We start from the raw sequence: 22298 nt of genomic DNA on the forward strand, positions 1-22298 counted from the left end.
TGGTCCCAAAGAAGTAACAATTATGAGCCTAAACAACCCTAATCTCAGCCTTTAAGTTATGCAGCTGGAAAGTGATTCCAATGAGCACTCACTATTTTGAGGCTGTTTCTGGCTAGAGTGAAAGGAAAGGGAGGAAGAAACATTTTTAAAAACTCATTTGTGGTGTTATCTTGGATTTATTCAATATTTCAACAGATCTGTGGTTTTGTTAGTATGGATATTTCTGTCACCAATGCAAATCATAGCTTCTTGGAGACAGTATTTCAAGTGCTGCTATGGCCAGAAACATTCATTCCCTCTTAAGAAATTTCTCTCCACCTTGTGTACTTGAACCCAGCTCCTCTTTTCTATCCCAGGAACTAGCCACACAAATAATTCCTTTTTTCCTCCTCCTCTTTAATATCTCCTCATCCATTATCTCCTGCAACTCTAACAAACATGGCCTGGTCTTCCCTTTTCTTAGAAAACCTTCATTTGTCCCTGGCAGCCCTTCAAAGGAATAACTTGTATCTCATCTCCCTTTTACAGTTACACTCATTTCCTCACCTTCCATTTACTTCTCAATCCTTCTGTAACTTTGCTTCCAACTTCACCATATAACTAAAATAATACTCTTTCAAATTTACCAGTGTCTTTTGCTTAAAGCTCATCCTTTTTTATTTCTCTTCTGCTTTTGACTCTTATTAACTTCCTTCAACTCTTATCTCCTTCCCAGGAATCCTTTCACCTCTGATGGTTGCTGTGAGGCTGCTCTGACCTGTTTTTTTTCCCTGTCCATCTTCCTATTTCTTCTTGGTTTTCTCTTCTGGGTCATCATCCATTTCCTACCCTTCAAACATAGCTATCCTGCAAAAGCACTCTCTCCCTCTTGCTCTCTCTTTTTAGCTCTTTCTCTCTCTACTTCTCTCTCTCTCTCCCTCTCTCTCTCCCTCTCTCTCCCTCATTCTTTAATATCCTTTCTATTCTTCTAACAGATGGTGGGGCATCTTATAAATTCCTTGTGGTCATACTTGAGGTCCAGAGTCTGACATTGTCCTGGGACTCTACTTCAACATTTTAGCCCTTCATTATCTAGATTAGGGGTTCTTAATTTGAGGTCTCTGAATTAAAACTTTTTTTTGGATAACTATCTTTCAACATAATTAGTTTTCTTTGAAATCCTAGGTTTTTTGTTTTATGCTTAAAAAAAAAATTACTCCGAGGAGGGGTCCAAAGGCTTTATCATACTGTCCATGTAGGCCATAACAAAAAAAGTTAAGAATCTTGAATCTAGTAGAAATTCCTCATTTTTCAGTGGAGAAAACGAAGGCCTTGAGAACTAAAGGGAACATGTNCTCTCTCTCTCTCTCTCTCTCTCTCTCTCTCTCTCTCTCTCTCTCTCTTCCTTCCTCCCTCACTCTCTCCCTTCTTCCCTCCCCTCCCAATACTCTGTATTGGTTCCAAGGCAGAAGAACTTTTAAGGGTTTCACAATTGGGGTTAAGTGACTTGTGCAGGATCCCACAGCCAGGAAGAGACTGAGGTCATATTTTAAACTAAGACTTCCCATTTCTAGGCCTGGCTCTCTATCTACTGAGCCACCTAGCTGCAACCCATGCCCCTTCTTCTCTTTAAACACTCTCTTATCAACTGCCATGGATTCAGTTGCTTTTTATAGGTGCTTCCCAAATCTGTGTCTCTAACCTTATTCTTTCTCTCCTAAACACTAGTCCCAATTCTGCCATCAATTTCCTGCCATGCATCTCTCATCCATGATGTTCCATTAAATTGAACAGTTGACAAATGTTGTCCATTTTACTTGTCACATACCTCACATTCTTTTTCTTTTTTCCCTCTCTCCAGCTACTGCCCTAAATCAGGCTATCACCTCTTGTCTGACTATTGCAATAGCCATTTTATCCACCTCCTGCTTCTAGTCTTTTTTTCCTCTCTGCTTCAGCCTTCTAGATAGCTGCTAAATTAGGATTCCTAAATCATAGGTCTTACCACACCACTCTCCCACTCACAAATTTTCTGTTGCTCCCCATTGCCTCTAAGATAAAATGTAAACTCCTTGGTCTAGCATTTAAAGTACTCCAGAATCTCATTTTCACCTCCTTTTTACATTTCCACTACTCTGCAGCCACATTGACCTTCTAGGGCAGTGGTTCCTGAACTTTTTTGGCCTACTGCCCCCTTTCCAAAAAAAATATTACTTAGCCCCCTGGAAATTAATTTTTTAAAATTTTAATAGCAATTAATAGGAAAGATAAATGCACCTGTGGCCATGACCACCTCCCTGGATCACTACAGCACCCACCAGGGGGCGGTGGTGCCCACTTTGGGAATCACTGTTCTAGGGGTTCTCTGAACATGGCCTGCATCTCTTGCTTACCCCTTGACTATGTTGTTCCCTCACCTTTGCTTCCTTAATCCTCTCATTTGTTAGACTCCTCTCCATTTTGAAATTGCTTTGAATTTACTTAACTGTGAGCATGCTACACACACACACACACACACACACACACACACACACACACACACACAAAGCTCACACTTTTAAAAAATCCACTGAAATTCACTGAATGTTATAGGCTGAACCGGAAATGTCAAACACAGTTTTCTACTTTTTCAGCCTGAGATTGCCCTGCCATGGGCTTTTCAAAGCTGCAGGAAATATCCCCTCATATGAGAATAGTCTTGTGTGGACACAACATAAGGAAGCCAGTTAAAGGCCTTGGCTACTCACAAAAGCACAACCCAGAGAGTCTGGAAAATTGACATCCTAGATATGAAATTGATTTTTGGTTTTGTTTTGTTTTTCTAACCAAATTTAGGATTCAATAGTGTTAGGAGTTCCTTGTGAGGAACATCCCCATCCCACACTGAGTAGTGCATTCTCTACAATATTGCCCAACCTTTAGACTTAGGGCTCTTTGAAGGCAAGAACTGATTTGTGGGGGGGATGGAGGGTTGTCTTAGTATCCCTGGCACTTAGCACAATGCCTGATATTGATCAGTCTTCTGACTGGCGAGTTATAGGGGCCCTCAGAGGTTATAATAATCAGAGTCACATAATCAGTTGGGGGAAGACTCCACGGCAGGGAAATTCAATGAACTGGTATTATTTAGCATCTCTCTTTTAGGAGTATGCATAAAATGATGAACAAATTGCTCATACTTATATCAATCCTTCAAAGATCTCACCTCCTTTGGTTATCTACAGCATCTGACACTATTGATCATCTCTCCTGGATACTCTCTTTCCTCTCTAGGTTTTCCTGGCATTGTCTTCTTTGCGTCTTCTCCTACCTGACTGTTGATTCATTCGAAATCACCTTGGCTGGATCTTTATCTACACTACACAAAATATTGTAGGTATCCTCTAACATTCTGTCCTGGACCCTCTTCTCTTTTCCCCCATCCTATCTTGCTTAGTGATTTCTCCATCTCCCTTTTTGCTTCAGTTATCATCTATATGCAGATGGTTCTCACATCTATACTTCTAGTTTAGCTTTCCATCCTGAGCTCTGTCCTATACCACCAACTACTTTTTGAACATTTCAAATTGGATATTCCAAAACTATCTCAAACTTGATGTGTCTAAAACCAAACTCAAACTGGTATCCTCCTCCTAATATTCTCTTCTTCCAAATTTCCCAATTACTGTTGAGAACATTATTCTCCTAGTCATACAGGCTTTCGACTTCTTTGTCATCCTCGATTCCTCACTCTCACTCAATCTGGATATTGAATCTACTGCTAAATTGGATCATCTTTACTTTGGCATCTTTTATACAATTGCCCTCTCCTAACTCACAGAACTATTATCCCATTGAAGACTCCATGGCCTCTATCCTAGATTAGTTCATGAGCCCCTCCTAAACTGGTGTCCCTGCCTCATGTCTGCATTCTGTTTCAATCCATCCTCCACTTGGCCGCCAAAGTGAATTTTTTAAAGATAGATATGACCAAGTCACTCTCCTACTCAATAAACTCCATTGGTCCCTATTGCCCAAAGTATAGAATAGAACTTCCTTTGTTTAGCTATTCTACTTTTTAATATTTTGTTCCTTTTTCTTCTCCCCATCCCTTCTCTTATCCATTGGATGTCAGTCATGCCTGGAATATCCTCCCTCCTTACTTCCTTCTCTTGGAATCCTTTGATTCTTTCAAATTTCTACTTAATTAGCACTTTCCATATGAGGACTTTTAAGACTCCCCTCCCCCACTATTTACCTTGTTTTTATTTTGTATATATCTTACATATTTATTTATGTACATGGTATACATTTGAGTACACTTATTATGTACAATCTGTCTCCTCTGAAAAAATATAAGCTCCCAGAAGACAGAAATTATTCCATCTTTGTCTTTGAATCTCTATCACCTGGCACAACACCTGGGATATAGTAGGTATTTAATATTTTTTTGTCCACTGACTTACATTATTGGCAGATTTCTGTCACCACTGTTCAGTTGCTGTTCATTTGCCTGGTGTATGACTTGCTACCATAAACTATAGTAAGCCACTGCCTCTTTTCTGCTGTCTAGGAAATACTTCTCAACAACCTAAGCCCTCTGTTAGGCCAGTTGATCTGTGGACTATGGAGGCACAAATTGTTACTAAGATCCCTAATGAGGGCACCAATCTCTTTAGCCCCCAAGATACTGCTAGTAGACACCAGATAAAAGCAGGGAGAAATGACTCTACTGTCCTGGCATCTCAGATAGATGGGTCAGAAACAACATTCTGAATGACAATCTTGACAGTTAGCAAAGGTAAATTTATGAAGAGTACTCTGTTCCTCCTTCTTCCAATGCCTAACCATGGTGTAGAGGTGACCCTGTGATCTGGAAGGCTACATCAATGAAGCATACACCATAACAGACTCTACCAAGCTTCAGGCTGGAAAGCCCTAAACTATGGGCATGGTGGTCAACTGTAGGTGTGTTCTCTGAGAAGCAATCTGGCTACATTCATAGAGATTCATCCCCATAAGATCCTTCCCCTTGACCCAGATGTCTCTCATCCATATTCCACCAGGATCTCCCATTGCTCCCAATCTTTCTGCTGATTTCCCATTCTCTTGTCTCCCTCCCATCTGGACACCAACCTCTCCTTCTCACCCATGAAGGATTCTAAAGTTCTGTGCCTACCCTCAGGCCCACTCCTCCCTCCTCAATAGTTATGAACCCCTGTCAAGTAAATTATAAAGGGATTCCTGCCTAGGTGAGAGATGGAATGGATGCCCTCTGGGGCATTTGCCAGCTCTGGCTTTCTAGAATCCTAAAAGCCTTGAGAATCAGAAACAACTCCAAATAGATACAGATCAACCATTATGGCAGGCCTGAAGGTTTTGGAACATTTTGGAGGGGAGGAAACTCTAATCTCCTACCTGCTTTCCAGAGGGGAGAGGGGATTGGCCACCACTATCATCTGTATTACTATTACTGTCCATATTCTTAGGGTCGACATTGTTCTCTGATTGGAAGGCTGTATACATGTGGATTTTGGAAGCGAGATCATCCTTTAAGTGATCCAAATCTTCTTCATCACTTGCTGGCTGGTTCTTCCATTGTTTCATCAGCTCCAGGACATTTGTAGGTCTCACAGGGGTCATTGTATTGCCCTAATGTTAAAGTTAATGGTTAGTGCTTTCAGCAGAATGGATTATTAAACACTGTATTATCTTATCTCATCTCATAGCATGTATACTATTTTCAAGGTATAATCAAACAGGAAAATGTGCCATACCAAAAAATAGGCACCTTCAGAATTCACAGCTTCCACAATTATATTAAGATGAAACTATGATTAAAGTATGTAGAACAATTACATCAGAAGAGTTAAAACAAAAAAGTAATCAATCAAAATGGTGGAGGAAAAAAAAAGCTGGTTTGAGAGGTAAAATACTTGGACCCTTACATGTACTCTGTTTTCTAGTTTCTGGTGAGCATCTTTTATTGAATGCAGTTTCTCTTTCTCTTTTAAGAAGTGGTAGAGAGGAAGCTAGGCATCTCAGTGGATAGAGAGTCAGGCCTGGAGATGGGAGTTCCTGGGTTCAAATCTGACCTCAGACACTTACTGGCTGTGTGATGCTGGGCAAGTCACATGACTCTAATTGCCCAGCTCTCACCACTCTTCTGCCTTAGAACCAATAGTGTTGATATTAAGACGAAAGGTTAAGGGTTTTTTTTTAAAAAAAAGGAATGAAAAAAGAATCATCAGTAAGAAGCAGGGTGATAGCTGCCTCTACTTCCATTTTTTGGCTTTTTTCAAAAATCAAAAGTATCTTCAAAGGACAAAGATTTATAAGAGGAGAGAACATTCAAAAGAACACATGCTAAAATCTGAGAGCAACAGTTCCCAAAAGTTTTAAGCAACAGTATCATTCTTAGAATCTTTTCATAACCTCCCAAAATAAATACTTTGAATTAGATAATATTCCCTTATGGAGGTTTTGGTTTTGTTGTTAATCAGTTACAGTGCTTTATACTCATGCCACATTTATGGAAATATTGCTTGAAACTGAATCCTAATTCCTCCAAAATTCAAGACCCATGGCTTTCACATGTAACTTGTGGAACTTAAGCATATTTTTGTTTACTGACAGACACTCACATCATAAATAAAAGTCCAGGATCTTGGTTAGAGATTAGCATTAGGAAACAAAAGGATCATTTCAATGAATAAATTTGCTCAGTGTTCTCTCCTTTTAACAAAACCACCCTCATTTAGCTTTTATCTATAGCTTTTGCTATGTATGTGTATACGTTATAGATATAATTGTTTATATGTTCAGTTTTTTCAGTCACATCTGTCACATCATGACCCCATTTGCGGTTTTCTTTTCTTTATTCTCTTTTATTCTCCCTCCAAGTCCACCTAATTTAATCCCCTCATTTTCCTGATGAGGTAACTGGCAATCAGGTCCGTTTTATTTTCATTTGGAGGGTTCTTAGCAAAGATACTACAGTAGCCTGCCATTTCCTTTTCCAGCTCATTTTACAGATGAGGAACTGAGGCAAACAGGGGTAATTGACTTGCCCAGGGTCACACAGCTAGGAAGTATGGAGACTGGATATGAACTCAGGTCTTCCTGACTCCAGGCCCTAATGTTAATCATTAATATTTAGTACTTTAAACAGTATGGATAATTAAACCCTGACATCTCATCTCATGACACTTTCTTATCTTATTTCCTAGCTCTATCCACTGCATCACCTAGTTGTCCATATATGTGTATGTAGCTATGTACAGCACATGTGAAAAAACATGGATACATATATAACATAAAAATATAGTATGTGTGTATAGCATCTTTATACACCTAGCATAAGTATATAAATATACATTTATATGTGTGCTATGTATGAATATGCATATGCTATATATTGCTGTATATGTACAAATACATATGTTATACATGTAGAAATATATAGCAGATGCATTTAAAACATTTTTATACAAACATAGCAAAGGTAAGGGAGCTTGACTTGCAGTGAGAAAGACTTGAGTTCAAGCTTGTCCTCAGATACTACCTCTGCCTTCCTCAGTTTCCCATCTATAAAATGGTGACAGCACCTCCGTCCCAGGATTGTTGTAAAGGATAAAATGAGATAATATTTGTTAAAATGCTGGCAAATTTTCTTTTAGGGTTATTATATGGAAGGAGAGGTAGCCAAGTAACAATACTCCATATAATCATTAATTACACTTTCATAAAGCAAGTATCTAGGAACAGAAAGGAAGCCTTTAGAGCAGTATGTAAGGAATGGCAGAAACATCTTCAGATCCATGGAACTTCAGACTTAGCTTCTGAGTTACAACGTAAATATTTAATAGAGCCAATTGTAGCATAACCCCAGTCCCTGTGTGAATATTTTGGCCAACACCATCCTGATCTATCACAAGAGAATGGGACTGTTCTAGTTCCTAAGGGAGTCTGTTGGATATGTACTGCCTGTGCTGAAGCTGCTAAGGGTCAATCTCTAGAAGACCTCCAGGAAGTCAATTTGGCCCCTCCAAGCCAATCTGGAGCTGATACTCTAAGTCCTGATCCCAAATGGACTTTTCAAACCACCCTGAAGCATCATGAAATCCCCATCTTAAGAACTGAACCAGTGTTCTCAGAGTGAGTAGATGGAAGATAACCCAGGGCTTAGGTAGATACTTTGAGGATGTTCAGAAAAGAAAATAGATGCCCTGATTCTAGCAAGCTCATGTCTGTCCTCCTAGGTGCCAGACTGAGAGCAGCTTACAAAGAGAAATTAGGAGAGGTTAGGTTTCTCAAAGCATTTACCTAAAAATTGCTTATTTTATCCCATTTCCTTATGATGAGAAAAGTGTGTGTTTCTGAAACTTGACTTGTTACAGAGAATATAAGGTTTTGAATATTTAGTACTCTGTGAAAATCAACGCAGGATCAAGGGCTTTGGAGTGGGGAGTAACCTCAGAGATCAATTGGGTTTTGTCCACCTATTGTAAAGCATGAGGAAAATGAGGAAAATGAGGCAAATTCCCCATATGAATTAAGTGGCAAACCTGGTATTCACATTCGTGTCATTGGACTTTTAAGTCCACAGATATTTCTACCATATTATACTGTTCTCTAATCTATTACTGACATTAGGAACTTATCCTTCAAAGTGAAGGGAAGTGTGCTTTCTAGATAGAATAACAAATCTGGACCAGCATCAAAGACAAAACACAATTTAGAGAAAGACTTGCACTACTTCAGGGATATGCCATCTCATCAGCATCCTACTTCTTCCAGCAGTGGCCACACACTAGGCTTTTCTGACTATTTGCCAGGAGCAACTGTAGTGATAGACACACCTGGTGAGCATCCTTCTGGTGCTAAGGTTCTCTGAACTTAGGTAGGTGAGTTCCCCAATCACACAGACATAAGAGTTTGGGCCAGGCCTATCCTCAAAGTCTTTTCAGCTTGATGGGACCTGCCTGAGCTTGCAACCTGCTGGCATTCTGAAATAAACATTTAATACATAAGTGTATTAAAAATACATTTACTGCTGGAAGATGGTCTTGTGCACCATAGTTCTTCAAAGTAAAAGCATTAGTGTTATTTTTGCATCAGTGATTTAGGTGCCTGGCATCTAGGTTCTGCCAGTATTTTGTGCCAACTCTAGACCCTCCATCATTCTTGCTTAGATGGAAAGTTCTTTGAATCATGGAATACTTTTGTTGAAAATGGAAGCCAGTGAGGCATAGAATGCATTCAGTATAATAATAATGATTATGTCACTTAATGAACATTAACTATAGCAGGCCCCCGCAAGGCACTCGGGGATGAATAAATGCTTTAGGGTTCTCAAAGTGCTTTTTCCCCACAACAATTTGTGAGATAGGTAATTTAAGTATTAATCTTCCCATTTTACAGATCAGGAAATGGAGAGCCAGGGAGTTTAAGTGACTTGCCACAGGGTACTTCAATAGGGGACATAGAGATGAATGACAGGATTTCTGCTCTCAAGGAGCTCATACTCTAATAAGAAGATGAGGCAATATGTTAAAAGAACTGTGGACAAAAGTCTAAACCAGATGCTATGGGGATTTAAAGGAAGAAAAGATAACCAATAAGAAAGATAAAGGAATACTTTGAATAATTAGCATCTGAACTGGCAAAAGAGCTCTGTAGCATGGGGAAGTGGGGGAAGGAACAGCATGAACAAAGGCAACAAAAATGGGGAAGAGGATAGGATGTTCTGGGAATAATACTCAAGTCTATCTTTCATTTTTGAAGAGGACCAATGACATTGCTTGGATATCAGTGAGGCATAGTTTCACAAAATCCTAAGTCTCATTCTCTCTTTCAGGGACATTCAAGTCTAGTGGCAAGACAAATGTCAGAATGACTGGGGATGGCCCAGGATGCAGTGGATAATCCTCCACAGCTCCTGCTTCAGGCATCTACATGACTATTGGGACAATAGTTGTTCTCATTATCCATTCTGCTGGGGGAAATCTTCACATATTTAGGGCAGCTATCCCTCTAACTCACTGATGAGTTTGAGGTCCATTGGTTACCCTCAATCTGGTCTGACCCATCTGCTGAGACAATTTTAATAGAGTGGCCACAGAACATGCTACAGCTTTTTGGAGCCACAGATGAGATTTGGGTTGTACAAATAGACACCAAAAGTGGGTGAGCATCCCTGAAAAGGACTTGGCAAGCCCTCCCACCAGAGGTGTTAGTCCTTCCTGAATACCTAGAGTGTAGAGATTACTAGAAGATATGATAGGAAAAGAAGGATGAACAGACTGACAAATACCTGGCTGACAAGTTTGGACTTGATCCTATTGGGAGCAGGAATCCAGGAAGGACTTTGCTTTAGGAAGCTGAATCTGTTGGCAAAGTATAGGATGGATGAGGGAATGGGAGGCAATGGTACATAGAAGGGGAGAGATCCATTAGGAGACTCGGGGGTTTTTATGGGTGGTGGTCGTGATTTTTAAAAATGGCAGTGGTTGTAAAAAAAAAAACTAAATCAGAGAAAATAATCCTAAAAGTCCTGCCAATGGGGGTCAACAGCTTTGAATTTGACCTTCAGAAACATAAGGAAGCTTTTTCTGTGTATTGTTATATTCATTAATATGTGTGCACGTACACACACTTTGTATTACTTGCTTCAGAACACATCGGTTATAGATAACACATTACAAAATGCACAAAACATCAACCAAATGATAGAAATCTTTCATCTAATGGAGCTCTTTGAAAAAAGCACTATATTTTGTGTGAGTTGTTACATAAGGAAAGGTTGTCTTTGGAGCTGTGAGCCTCTGAGAGGGCTGCCATGTTTGCTCTGGACTATTTCAAACAGAGGCTCTGAAGTACATGGCGCAGGGCTGTACACAGTTAAGCAAAGGGTTTTGTCTTTTAGAAGTTTGTAAAGTGGCGATATTCTTCTAAACTTCACACACCGAACTCCTGAGGGTAGTCTTGTTCAACGCACGCTTCCTGGCACATTGTTCCTGAAGCAGATAATTCAAAGGAGCCCATAAAGGGACAGCAATAAAATGGTATAAAGGCTCAAAAGATGGGGAACTTGGACAAATCATCCAAGCCCACAACTGAATTATATTAATTAGTAACTGCAATTAAATGATTCATCAGTAATCACTTGCATAGCCTGTGGGCCTGAGCGATGCATTGTCTTCAGCTGACAACAGAGAAATCTCTAGGCAAACCAGCTCAAAAGGAGTTTCACAATTGGGATTTGGTCCAAAACTCTAAGTGTGCTTACTACAGTTTTCCAGTGACTGGTTGTTACCTCATGTGGACAATTATTTGGTGTCAAAATAGCTTAGTACAAAGCAAAAATTAGAAATAATTCTTTTGCAACTTTTTAAATCATTTTATACATTCTCCATTTGATCTCAGCAAAATAACAGAAATAGGTAGCTACACTATGCACTGTGCTAGGCACTGGAATTACAAAGGTAAACAGCCTTTGCAATCAAAAAACTTATATTCCAATGGGAAAGATTTTTTTGTTTTTGTTTTTTGGGGAGGGAGAGGTTGGAGTTACAAGAAGTGCACAGGTAAGTACAATATACTGAAAAGCAGTGGTGACAAACTCACATGGAAATGGGGGCCACTAAAGTATATAGAAGGATAAGGATGTCTGTAGGTTTATTGACTTAGTTTTACAATGTAGCAGTATCTATATTTAATTACGTTTTAAATTTTGTGAAATATTTTCCAATTACATTTTTCAAAAAAAAATCTTTACCTTCTGTCTTAGAATTACCATTGTGTATTGATTCTAAAGCAGAAGATGAATGGTAAGGACTAAGCAATGAGGGTTAAGTGACTTGCCCAGGGTCACACAGGTAGGAAGTATCTGAGACCAGATTTAAACTTAGGACCTCTCATCTCTAAGCATGGCTCCCCAATTACATCTTAATCTGATTCAGTCCATATCTGGGAGTGCTGTGGGTTGTAGGAGGTCCACTGACTGTATTTTTAACATCTCTGCTATGACCTCCTTGAGAGAAGGGACAGTCTTTTGCTTTTCTCTGCATCCCTAGTTCTCAAAGTGCCTGATGCATCACAGGTGTTTATTAAATGTTTACTGACTGACTCAAATAGTGTATGAAAAAGGGACAAAATAGAAATTTAGACAATATGCTCAAACAAGATCTGAGAAATTTCGGCTAGATCAAGGCAGGAGATGATCCATGAAGGAAGATAAAAATTCTGAAAGGCAGAGATGAGCAGGCTTAGGGAAAATGACATCATGAGTTTAGGGAATCACTAGTAGTCAGTTTGATTGGAATAGAGGGTAAAGGAACATTCTAGAAAATGAGACTAGAAAGCTAAGTTGAATTCAGACTGTGAAGGGCTCTAGATGCCATTTTTCATTTGTATTACTTGGAGGAAATGGGGAGCAACTGGAATTTGATGCATTTTTTCAGGGGTGGGGTGGGACTAGGAAGACAAGGGCCCATTAAGCCCGTGTGCAAACACTATCCTCAGTACTGGAGAAGTTTAGAAAAAAATATCTTCATGGGGTAGCTGGACATGATAAATAGTAAGTGATATAAACAATATTCCATGATAGTTTGGATAGGGAATTGTAAGACATAGTGGTGTGTGAGGTCTATTTATGAGACAAGTAGTACAAGTATTTAAGTATTATTGTCTTCATGGGACATGAACAAACAGGAACTCAAGGTAGCAAAGTGACCTTCCTTAGACCACCCAGAGTTATCATGGTCTAGTTGCAAAGAAACATGATATACTAAAAAAACAAAATATAAAAATAAAATATAGAGGCCAAAATTAGATCTTTGGAGCTCTCTACTAAAAACCTAACCCCAAGTTTATATCAACAAGTTAATGATAACTCTCTGGGTCTAATCATTCAGCCAGTCCTGGTTCATCTAGCAGTTCTATCAGTTAGCCCACATTTCTCTATTCTGACCACAATTATTCAATGAGACTTACTGAAATCTCAACTCACTATGCCTGTAGCATATTCCTGATCTATTAAAGAGATACACTCACCCCCATCTAATGTTAAGTTTTCTCTTAAACCAGGATGTTAAGTGAAAATATATTCTATGGGAAGGCATTTAGAAACAGAGTAGGACAAGAACAATGGTTTAGATCAGTGATGGGCGAACTTTTTAAAAAGGGGGCCAAAGGAAAGGAAATGCTCAGCTGTCAGTTTGTTTCTAAGGCAAGTTTCATTGTATTGTAGCCTACTCACTGTATTCTTCAGATTAGGAATAATGTCACACAGTGGGTGGGATAGAACATTTCAGGGGGCCAGCATCTGGCCTGTGGGCCGTAGTTTGCCCATCACTGGTTTAGATGATCAAGAAACATTTTAAAGTAGTAGAGTTTTAAAAAAAAACCACCTAGTAGGACTACATTTATATAACAATTTGTTTTTGTTTTTGTTTAAAAAAAACCCTTACCTTTCATCTTAGATTCAATACTGTGTATTGGTTCCAAGGCAGAAGAGCAATAAAATGCAAAGCAATCAGGGTTAAGTGTTTGCCTAGAGCAGTGATTCCCAAAGTGGGCGCCACCACCCCCTGGTGGGCACTGCAGTGATCCAGGAGGGTGGTGATGGCCACAGGTGCACTTGGGGGAGGTGATAGTATGTGACAGGGGGTGCTAAGTAATATTTTTTCTGGAAAGGGGGCAGTAGGCCAAAAAAGTTTGGGAACCACTGGCCTAGAGTAACACAGGCAAAAAGTGTTTGGGGCCAGATATGAACCTAGGAACTCCTATTTTGAACTGACTCTAGGTCTGACTCTCAATCCACTGAGCCTCCTAACTGCCCCCTTAGGTAGCAATTTAAATGTAAATGGGGGAGGAGGAAAAGGGTTTGGTTTTAGCACCCCACTCCAGTTGATATAACTATAGGATGAGGTCACTTTTAGTGTTTTAATAAGGTAACACCATTATCACATTAGGAAATGGTAGCACCTCTCTCTGAATGGAAAAGAAGCAATTTATTAGAGGAATCACAATTGGCCATGACCTTGAAGGGCTTTAAATTGATAAGCCCTAAAGATAATTAGCATTTTAACCATTCAGGTGAGCTGAAGTAGAATCAAGAAATCAGGGAAGAATTTAGGTCTTCATGCCTCAAAGAGAGATGGAACTTTTCTCATCTTTCCCTCTCCAACTTTCCTTCCCCAGATTCATCTTCTAAAAGCACAGTTACAGAACAAGTTCTAAAGAGTCTGAAAAACAGCTGAAGGAGCAGAGACAGTCCAGACAGTCCTAGACACAGAAAGGCTTGAGCCTGGAAACAGTTTTAAAGAGAGTGACACTTGGCAGTAGAGAAGAGAGTCTCATAGACATGGAAACCTAGCTGAACAATCTGCCCAGAAGAGATGTTGAGCTCAGGCAGCAGGAGGGGACTCCATAGGAAAGAAAGGACTTTGAGGACCAAAGGAGTGAATTAGACTTTGCCTTATGTCCTCCCAACTCCTGTCTCACTACCCTTATGTGAGAGCGAGCCTCACATAAAGGGAGAGAGTGAGCCTCAGGTTTGTGGTGGGAATGTTTAGTAGCTAATGATTTTATTATAACATTTTAGGAAATGCTATTGCTTTGAGCTAATCATATCTATTATAGCTGACTATTCATTGGAAATATGCCAGTGATGGCTTGTTTGCTATACTTTTAGAAGTGAAGACTCATGTCAGCCCTGAAAGCTACAGATTAAAACCACCCTCTAGAGACCCAATTTGCTAGTTAGTGCAAGTTGGGGGAGGAGCCAAGAAGGGGTGCTACACACAGTTACATAGTATTTGGCTTTTGATTAAATAGGTCTGGGCAAAACAACAAACACAGTCTCAAAAGGCTCTTGCATTTCAGGAAAAAGAAAGGCAGGCTTATATGCCTTAAGAGGTAAGGGAATTGGTTTTTGCTAGTTCAGGAGACATAAATGAACCATAGTTCAGTGATTCATAGAGAAAAGGATCAGATTTCTGGAACTCAGGGATTCTTAAAGACTATTTGGGAAATTCAGGTGAAAGAAAGCTTAAGTAGGAACTATGGATTTGCAAGATTCTGGAAAATACCACCACCAGATCTATCTGTAAGCTTTTAGTTGGCAATGCATGGGAGATAGGTCTAAATTATAGACTGAATCCAGGGGATTATGAATTTGTCATGAATATATAACCCAGGAACTCCTAGTTTACAAAAGAATATGAGGTTTGTATGACATTAAACTTGAATTGTTTCTTAGGGCCAAGAGTACTTGGTATGATAGCAGTTTCCTTAATGACTAACCCAGATTCCTAAGGTTCCCCATTTATTCTTGTCATATGTAACCTAGAAGCAAGTGAACATTTTTTTTATTCATACAAACTTTCCATCTATAGAAGTCAATTGAGGTATACTATGGCCTCAAGGAGGTTACTCCTGCCATATCTCTGGAAACAGGAAGTCTATTGGGAGTCCAAGCTGAGGTCTTTCACATTAGACCTTTATTATGAACATGTAGAACAACCAGAGAAGGGTGGTGTTTTTTACCAGAGAGAATCTAGGCTGCCAATAATAAAAGCACAAACCCAAAGCATGATGATAGTAAATAAAAATAAGAAAAATGGCTCACGTGACTAGGGTGTAGCAGAACCAGTTTTAGAATGAAGACTAGTGTTCTTTCAGCTACACCACTTTGCCTCACCTACCATGGACCTGATTTTCTTCAATTTATGGGACAGAAAAGATGAACACACAACCAGATGGATAATCCAACAGGCAGTAGAATTCAACAAATCTTATTCTCGTAGAATATCAAGACTGTAAGAAACTGAGAATTCAGGACATTGAAATGTTAGAGCTAGAAGTGTGCCTAAAGATCCAAATCTTCTTTGAGAAATTGGGGTTCAAAGAAGTAGGACACAGAATTGGATATTGAGAAGATGGCTGATGTTAGAAATGGAGGTTGTGGCATCACCTTTATAAAGATGGCAGTATTTTTTTTACAAAGTCCAAAGCAATCGCTGAGAGATAATATTTCACTATGAAAATGATAAATGGCTTGTTTTGTGATTGTCTTAACATCACTACATAGATGTGTTATTTCCCAAACTTCCTATGAGAACCAATCTTCTGTTTACTTTGCATTTTTCTCTTTTTTCCCCCTCCAACCCTATTCCCCTTTTCCTGGAACCACCTCCCTCCAAATGGAAAAGAAGCAATTTATCAGAGGAACAACACCTACTCAAGGGTTTGTTGGAGATTAGGTACTCAATAAATGCTTGGTGGATGATTGGCTGCAATGAATGGTGTGGAAATATTTCCAAAGAAATATCTGGATAACCAAAAAAGCCTTATAAGGGAGGTGTTCAAATAGTTCAACTATATTTGTTTTTTTTTGGTGATGTTTCACTAGCCCCAAATTTCAGCAGTGGGTACTCTTGGCTTCTACACTATGCTTTGAGCTAATCACAGTGGGCTTATTTAGGTGTAGGAAAAAAAAATAGTAGTAGGAAACGCTCATTTCTTGTGCATGTTGAAACTTAGTCTTAGTTAGCATTAAAGATTGTCCATGATCTGCCCTCACCCTACCTTTCCAACCTGTACCACCTAGCTGTCCAGTGATTAGTAAAGTCCCTGAGACATCAGAATGCTTAATAAATGTTTGATGACTGAGTAAAGTAGCTTCCTATTAAGCTGTGAACTCCAGTGGGCAGTAACTATGTCTTCTTGACCTTTGTTTTGCCCTTGTGCTGAGCACAAAGGTCAGCTCCAAATTGGCATCTACTTAAATGCTTGTCCAATTGAATTATCTTAATAAAATTTTAGAAGAAAAAACCACCTGGTTGCTTTAGGAAAAGACTATATAAGCCTGCAGAATTCAATTTTTTGATTAATGGTTAAGAACAAGTAATAGTTTAACTCACTGTTATCCACTGATTATCAAGTAGTTCTTTGGCTGTGATTCTGTGAGCAGGATCTACCTTCAGAAGCTGTCCCAAAGCGAATTTAGCTGCAGGAAATGAAAAATCCCTGAAACTTCTCATTTCTCTTAACAGCAATGAATGACACTCACTTCACAGTTTACCTTTGGCTTTGGCAAGTTACAAGGAGGAGAGGAGACTTGGTAAGTACATAAGCAATATCTTAATTTCTAAGTAGGAAGTCTGATTTGATTTTGCAGATAATCAAGAAGAAAAAAAAATCAGCCTAACGTGAGTTTTTTGTCTGCATTCCTTAGCTTTATGGTGTAAACCAGTGATTTCCAAAGTGGGCGCCACCACCCCCTGGTGGGTGTTGCAGCAATCCAGGGGATCAGTGATGGCCACAGGTGCATTTATCTTTCCTATTAATTGCTATTAAAATTTTAAAAAATTAATTTCCAGGAGGCTAAGTAATATTTTTTTCCGGAAAAGGGGCGATAGGCCAAAATAGTTTGGGAACCACTGGTGTAAACAGTGCACATTAACCAGATAATTAGCAAATATCTACTTCATTGGGGTGACTCCTGACTAATCGAACTTTTCTGATCTCAACTACCCTTAACCTTAATAGGAAGCCTATTATAGCTCCATCTGTCTATTGCTGTCTGCTTTTTTATTTCGTTGTGGACAATAGAATGTTTGAAAGAAGGGGAGAAGAAGAACTAGACTTCTTGAGTGGTAAGAGTCAGCACTTGACTGCCATGAGGACTAGACACACTATGTGTATGCTTAGCCTTTCTCCGATGGCAAATAGGACTTAATGCCCTTGAGAGTTCTATCTCTGGCTTCCTTAGGGAAACTCTTCTCAATAGAGCTTTTAGATAAAGGAAATGGGTCTCAAACAAAGGAATAGCTTTTGACCAAGGACCCAATCAAGAGGCTAGGCTTTTTAAAAAGCTTTATTGTAACTGATGGCAGAACAGAAAGGTATCAACATGTTTTAGGGGTTGGGGCAATTCCCCTTGTATCTGGCTGACCCTGTATAGGGAGAGTGTGCCTTTCTAGCTGGGCCATAGAATCAGGACAGTAATTTCTCAGCAATAAATCTCTGCATGGTTTGTGCTCTCTCTCTCTCTTCTCTCCAGACCTTTCTAACCTTATTATATAACATGGCTCGATTTGGGCCTTGTACTTTCAGCTTCTGTCAACTGATTGGACCATATCTGTTCAAAGTCATTCCACAGAATAAATAATCTCAACTTGCCTTTATAAAAAGTCACAAAGACAACTTTCCTATATAAATATAATAACCAAAAAGATGTTCAAAACACTGCCATTGTTTTACAGTTTTAAAAATATCATCTATATTTGCTTTAATTGGAGATACAAACAAAAATATCATAAAAACGTATCCTTACCAGAGTCACTCACACGTTCCCAGGCTTTCTTTTCAAAACATAGTTGTCCTTTTCTTATTAATTCAAAGAGTTTCTCTTCTGAGTTTGCTATAAAAGGAGGTTCCCCACAAATTCTACAATACAAAGAATTTCTTATTTAAACATCCAAAATCTCACAGATAAGGCTGATGATAATAATGGCTTACATTTCTATCCTATGGAGGAGGTCCTTCCCCTATTCCCATTTCACAGATGAGGACACTGAGATTCAGAAAAGGTTACACAAACTGTCAATGGTCACACTGCTAAATGCTATAGCTGGGACTTAAATGTGGATCTTTTGACCTGTCCAGTACCACTACTACTACTGCAAGTTGTAACATCTCAGTCTAAAGTGACTTTTACAGATGAGCAGCCTAGGCTGAATCTTAACTGCTGAGTCATGACTGGTGAATTGTCCTCCTCTTCCAAGATAGATATATAGATAATGGATGTATCTATGGAAAGATGGGATGGGATAGGGAGGAGGGAGATGGTAACAAAAGCATGCCACAAGTCCTATTTTATTTCTCTCCCAGTCATTCTTCTCCTATCTCTTTAGACTTAGGAACCATGACTGCTTGCCTTCTCCTCTCTCTACCCCCATTTTTCTCCACCTTGCCTTCTTTCATTGCTGGATTCTTTCTAAAAACTCTATTTTGGGGATGAAACCATGCCAGCCATACTTCATCATGCTTCCTCCCATGCCTATTCTTAAGCTCTCTCTTACATGATCTATTCCCCATTAGAATACCACAGGGCAAAAACTATCTTCTTTTTTGCTTACATTTGCAGAGGGCCTGATACATAAAATGATCAATATTTCTAGCCTGCCTATCTTCCACTTCCAGCTGCCATCCCAATGGGTCTACCTACTAGCAGAACATCCAAACCATCTATGAAAGGAAGACTCCAATGTACCCCAAATACTTGGAAGTGTATAATCTCTCTGAAATAATAAACGCTTATTTGGGCTCATTCTTCTCACTAGGATGTTTTCTTCAAAGGCAACATGGAAATAGCTATTATCGTATCCTCTATCCCTCCTTTCTACCTCCTTAAAGACACTTAGGTTCCTGAAATGGAAGTCTAGCTTCTCTCAGGGTCCTTTGATTGTTTCCTTTTATTTCTGTGGTTCACTTGGCTACATGCTAACACACCTATTATCACAAGATACAAAGATGCAAAAGACGAAGAACAAAAATTTACCCAAACCTTGAGGTAGCATGGGATTGGTGTCATGAAAAAAAGGACTGGATTTAGGGTTCTAGGGCCAGGTTCCAGTCTAGGTTCCATCACTTACTAGTTGTGTGACAAGTTCCTTCACCACTCTGGATGAGGAGGGTGGACTGTCCTATCCTATTCTAAAACCTTTAGCCTTATAAGATAGGGTTTAAAGAAGCTCACTGGGTCTATTGCTCATTTATAAAATAATCTCTGTATTTCCTTTTAACTCTGCCTCCTATGACCCTAAGGGTTAATTCAATTAATTTAAGCACCTACTCTGTGTAGATCACTGTGACAGAAACAGGGAGAGAAACAGAGTTTCTATAGGATAAGCATTCAAGTCCAAGTCTACTCAACAGGAAACATTTTCAAGGACAAGCTGACCTTTCTGGCCCTATTCAAGTCTAAGATTCTGTCATTCTGTCATTGTAAGTAAGGGATAAAATAATCCAAATTATATTTACAGAATGAAAGACTGATCATTCTATTCCAGCCTAGGAAAGTGACCCTGGGGTAACTCTAGCCTGTTCCCTGAAAACCAAAGCCCTGTGTGCTCCTCTGGCTTAAAGGGGCATCAAAAATCTCTTCATCTTAAAGAAAACCGAGGACCAGCCTAAGAAGGGCAATTAAAATGATCACTAGAACATGTAAAGTATGAAGAAAGAGCAAAGAGATCAGGATCTTTAGTTGCAAAAGGTTAAGATTGAGTGGAAATATAATAATTGATAGCTTTGAATTGTACCTAACATGATAACTTGGACCCACTAAGTGCTTGAATTATATTGATATATACAAATCTCTAAGTGGTGTTACCAAGCTATACAAGGACAGGAACTAAATTCGAAATATTTGAATGAAGAGGGATCCCTCAAACCTTAACAGAGGTTGACTTTGGGACCAGAAAACAAACCACCACCTCACACTTCTTCCAGTGATATTTGTCCTCTTCCAATACCTTTGCTGGTACAAAAGTGTCCCTAAGCACACAAAGGTGCTTCCAGAGTCGTGTAAGCTTGGTTTCACTAAGTGTCTTTCATATAGAGGCTCTCTAGGACTGACTTGGTTAAATTCAAAGAGGATAGATCATTACCAGAATCTCAATCTCCAGGTAATTTTTCTTTTTTGTGGTCACAACAATGCAAAAAGATTTTTTACTAAGACTTGGAAGTGTTGTGATGTCTGCTAGTGGAGAGTGTAATGGCTTTTTGAGACTGGAGTTAATACAAATATCATAAACAAAGAGGATTGTTAACACCAAGAAGAAAAAAAGTCTAGTTAAATGAAAAAAGTATCCATTCAAGGTTCTGCCTGATTAACAATGGGCTCCTTTTGGAAACCAAGATAGTTAAGGGGCCTACCCCAGTCTGTGAAGCTGCTCTTGTTGAGGGCACCTATGCTTTCCTCCAGAATGTCCCCTGGTTATGCCATTAGCAGAAAGCATCTTGGGCTGGGTGGGCCATGGAACTGACTTGTGTGGTAATTCTTATATTTTCAGTCTTCTATGTTACTGTTGATGGAATTAAATCAGCATTACCATAAAAGATGATCTGCTTATTGATGTTTTGCTAGTACAATTGTCTCTAAACTCTTTAATCCTAAAGGAATGAGCTAAATCTTTGAGGTTTTAATATGATCATAATTTCCTCGCTGCCTCTAAGGAAAAGCCCAGACAGTAACACTTTCTGAGCTAGTACCAACTTGAACTATATTTGGGATGACGACGATGATAATAACTTTCTCGGAAATAAATGACTTTCATTCCTATGGTCTAGAGTAAGCTAAACTGGACTGCTGCAGGAAAAAAAACATAATGAAACTTGTTCACATACCAAAGGTTTCTGTTAAGAGATAAGCATCTATCAAATTGTTTTGTATACATATATCCTAATACCTTCGTGGTTTATTTCTCCAACTTACCCTGACCATCCCATCATCCTTTCCATTGCTAGAAGGAATTAGAAGAAAGGCTTTATGGGAAATCTCTATCTATTGCAGCAAGTACTGGCCATCTTGAGGTCTGGTTCATTGAGCCTGCTACCAACCTAGGATTCCACATCAGATGATCTTTACAGCACTGCCTGGATAGCATATAATTATAGCTTAAGGGCTAAATGTTTAAAGTTCAGGGTAGGTTTTTTTTTTTTGTCCCTGCAATTTCACCTATATAAAATTGAACTAATGGTTGGTCAGTCAAAGAATATGACATTTTTATGACACAATTTTCTGCACATACAAAAAAAGGGAGTCCTAGAAATGAGAAATGTCTTAAAATCTTTCCATTATTTTCGGTTGCACTAATCTAAATTAAAATAGCTAAGGAAGAATACACAAAAAGGAATATTTACTAATCTGAATTCTACCCTGAAGAGAAGATGATTACTTGCCCTGCTAAGCAGAGGTGGCAATAGGGGAGCCATATAAGAAAATGAATCCTCTCCAGAAAAGATAATTAATACGTATGATCACAAACTAGAGTAGCTCATCAATGATTAATAAAGACATTAGCTTTGAAAACAAAGGTGTGTGCAAAGGGGCATATAATTTTGTTATGATGCAATGCAACCATGATCTGATGCTGAAAAGTGGAAAGCTACCTTAAAAAAAAAAAGGATGGGGATAAGGAGTGGAGTGTAACAGATGCCTACTAAACTCACTAATGAAAATCTTTGGCTATATTAGCAGAATTATAGAGATATCCAAAACGAAGGGGCGTAATTATGCTACTGTACTCTGCTCTCACCAGAACATATCT

General features: G+C 39.1%; 1 protein-coding gene across 1 annotated transcript in view; it reads right to left on the reverse strand.

The window, feature by feature from the left end:
• The window catches only part of STK33 (serine/threonine kinase 33), a 217884-nt gene that overhangs the window by 17323 nt on the left and 178263 nt on the right, over positions 1-22298 (reverse strand). The window contains exons 10-12 of the mRNA XM_044682102.1: positions 18302-18414; positions 16887-16972; positions 5377-5610 (exon numbers count right to left, since the gene is read on the reverse strand). Of these exons, the coding sequence (XP_044538037.1) occupies positions 5377-5610; positions 16887-16972; positions 18302-18414 (433 nt within the window). The remainder of the gene's footprint in view (positions 1-5376; positions 5611-16886; positions 16973-18301; positions 18415-22298) is intronic.

This window comes from Gracilinanus agilis, chromosome 6, assembly GCF_016433145.1.
Source record: "Gracilinanus agilis isolate LMUSP501 chromosome 6, AgileGrace, whole genome shotgun sequence".
NCBI lineage: Eukaryota > Metazoa > Chordata > Mammalia > Didelphimorphia > Didelphidae > Gracilinanus > Gracilinanus agilis.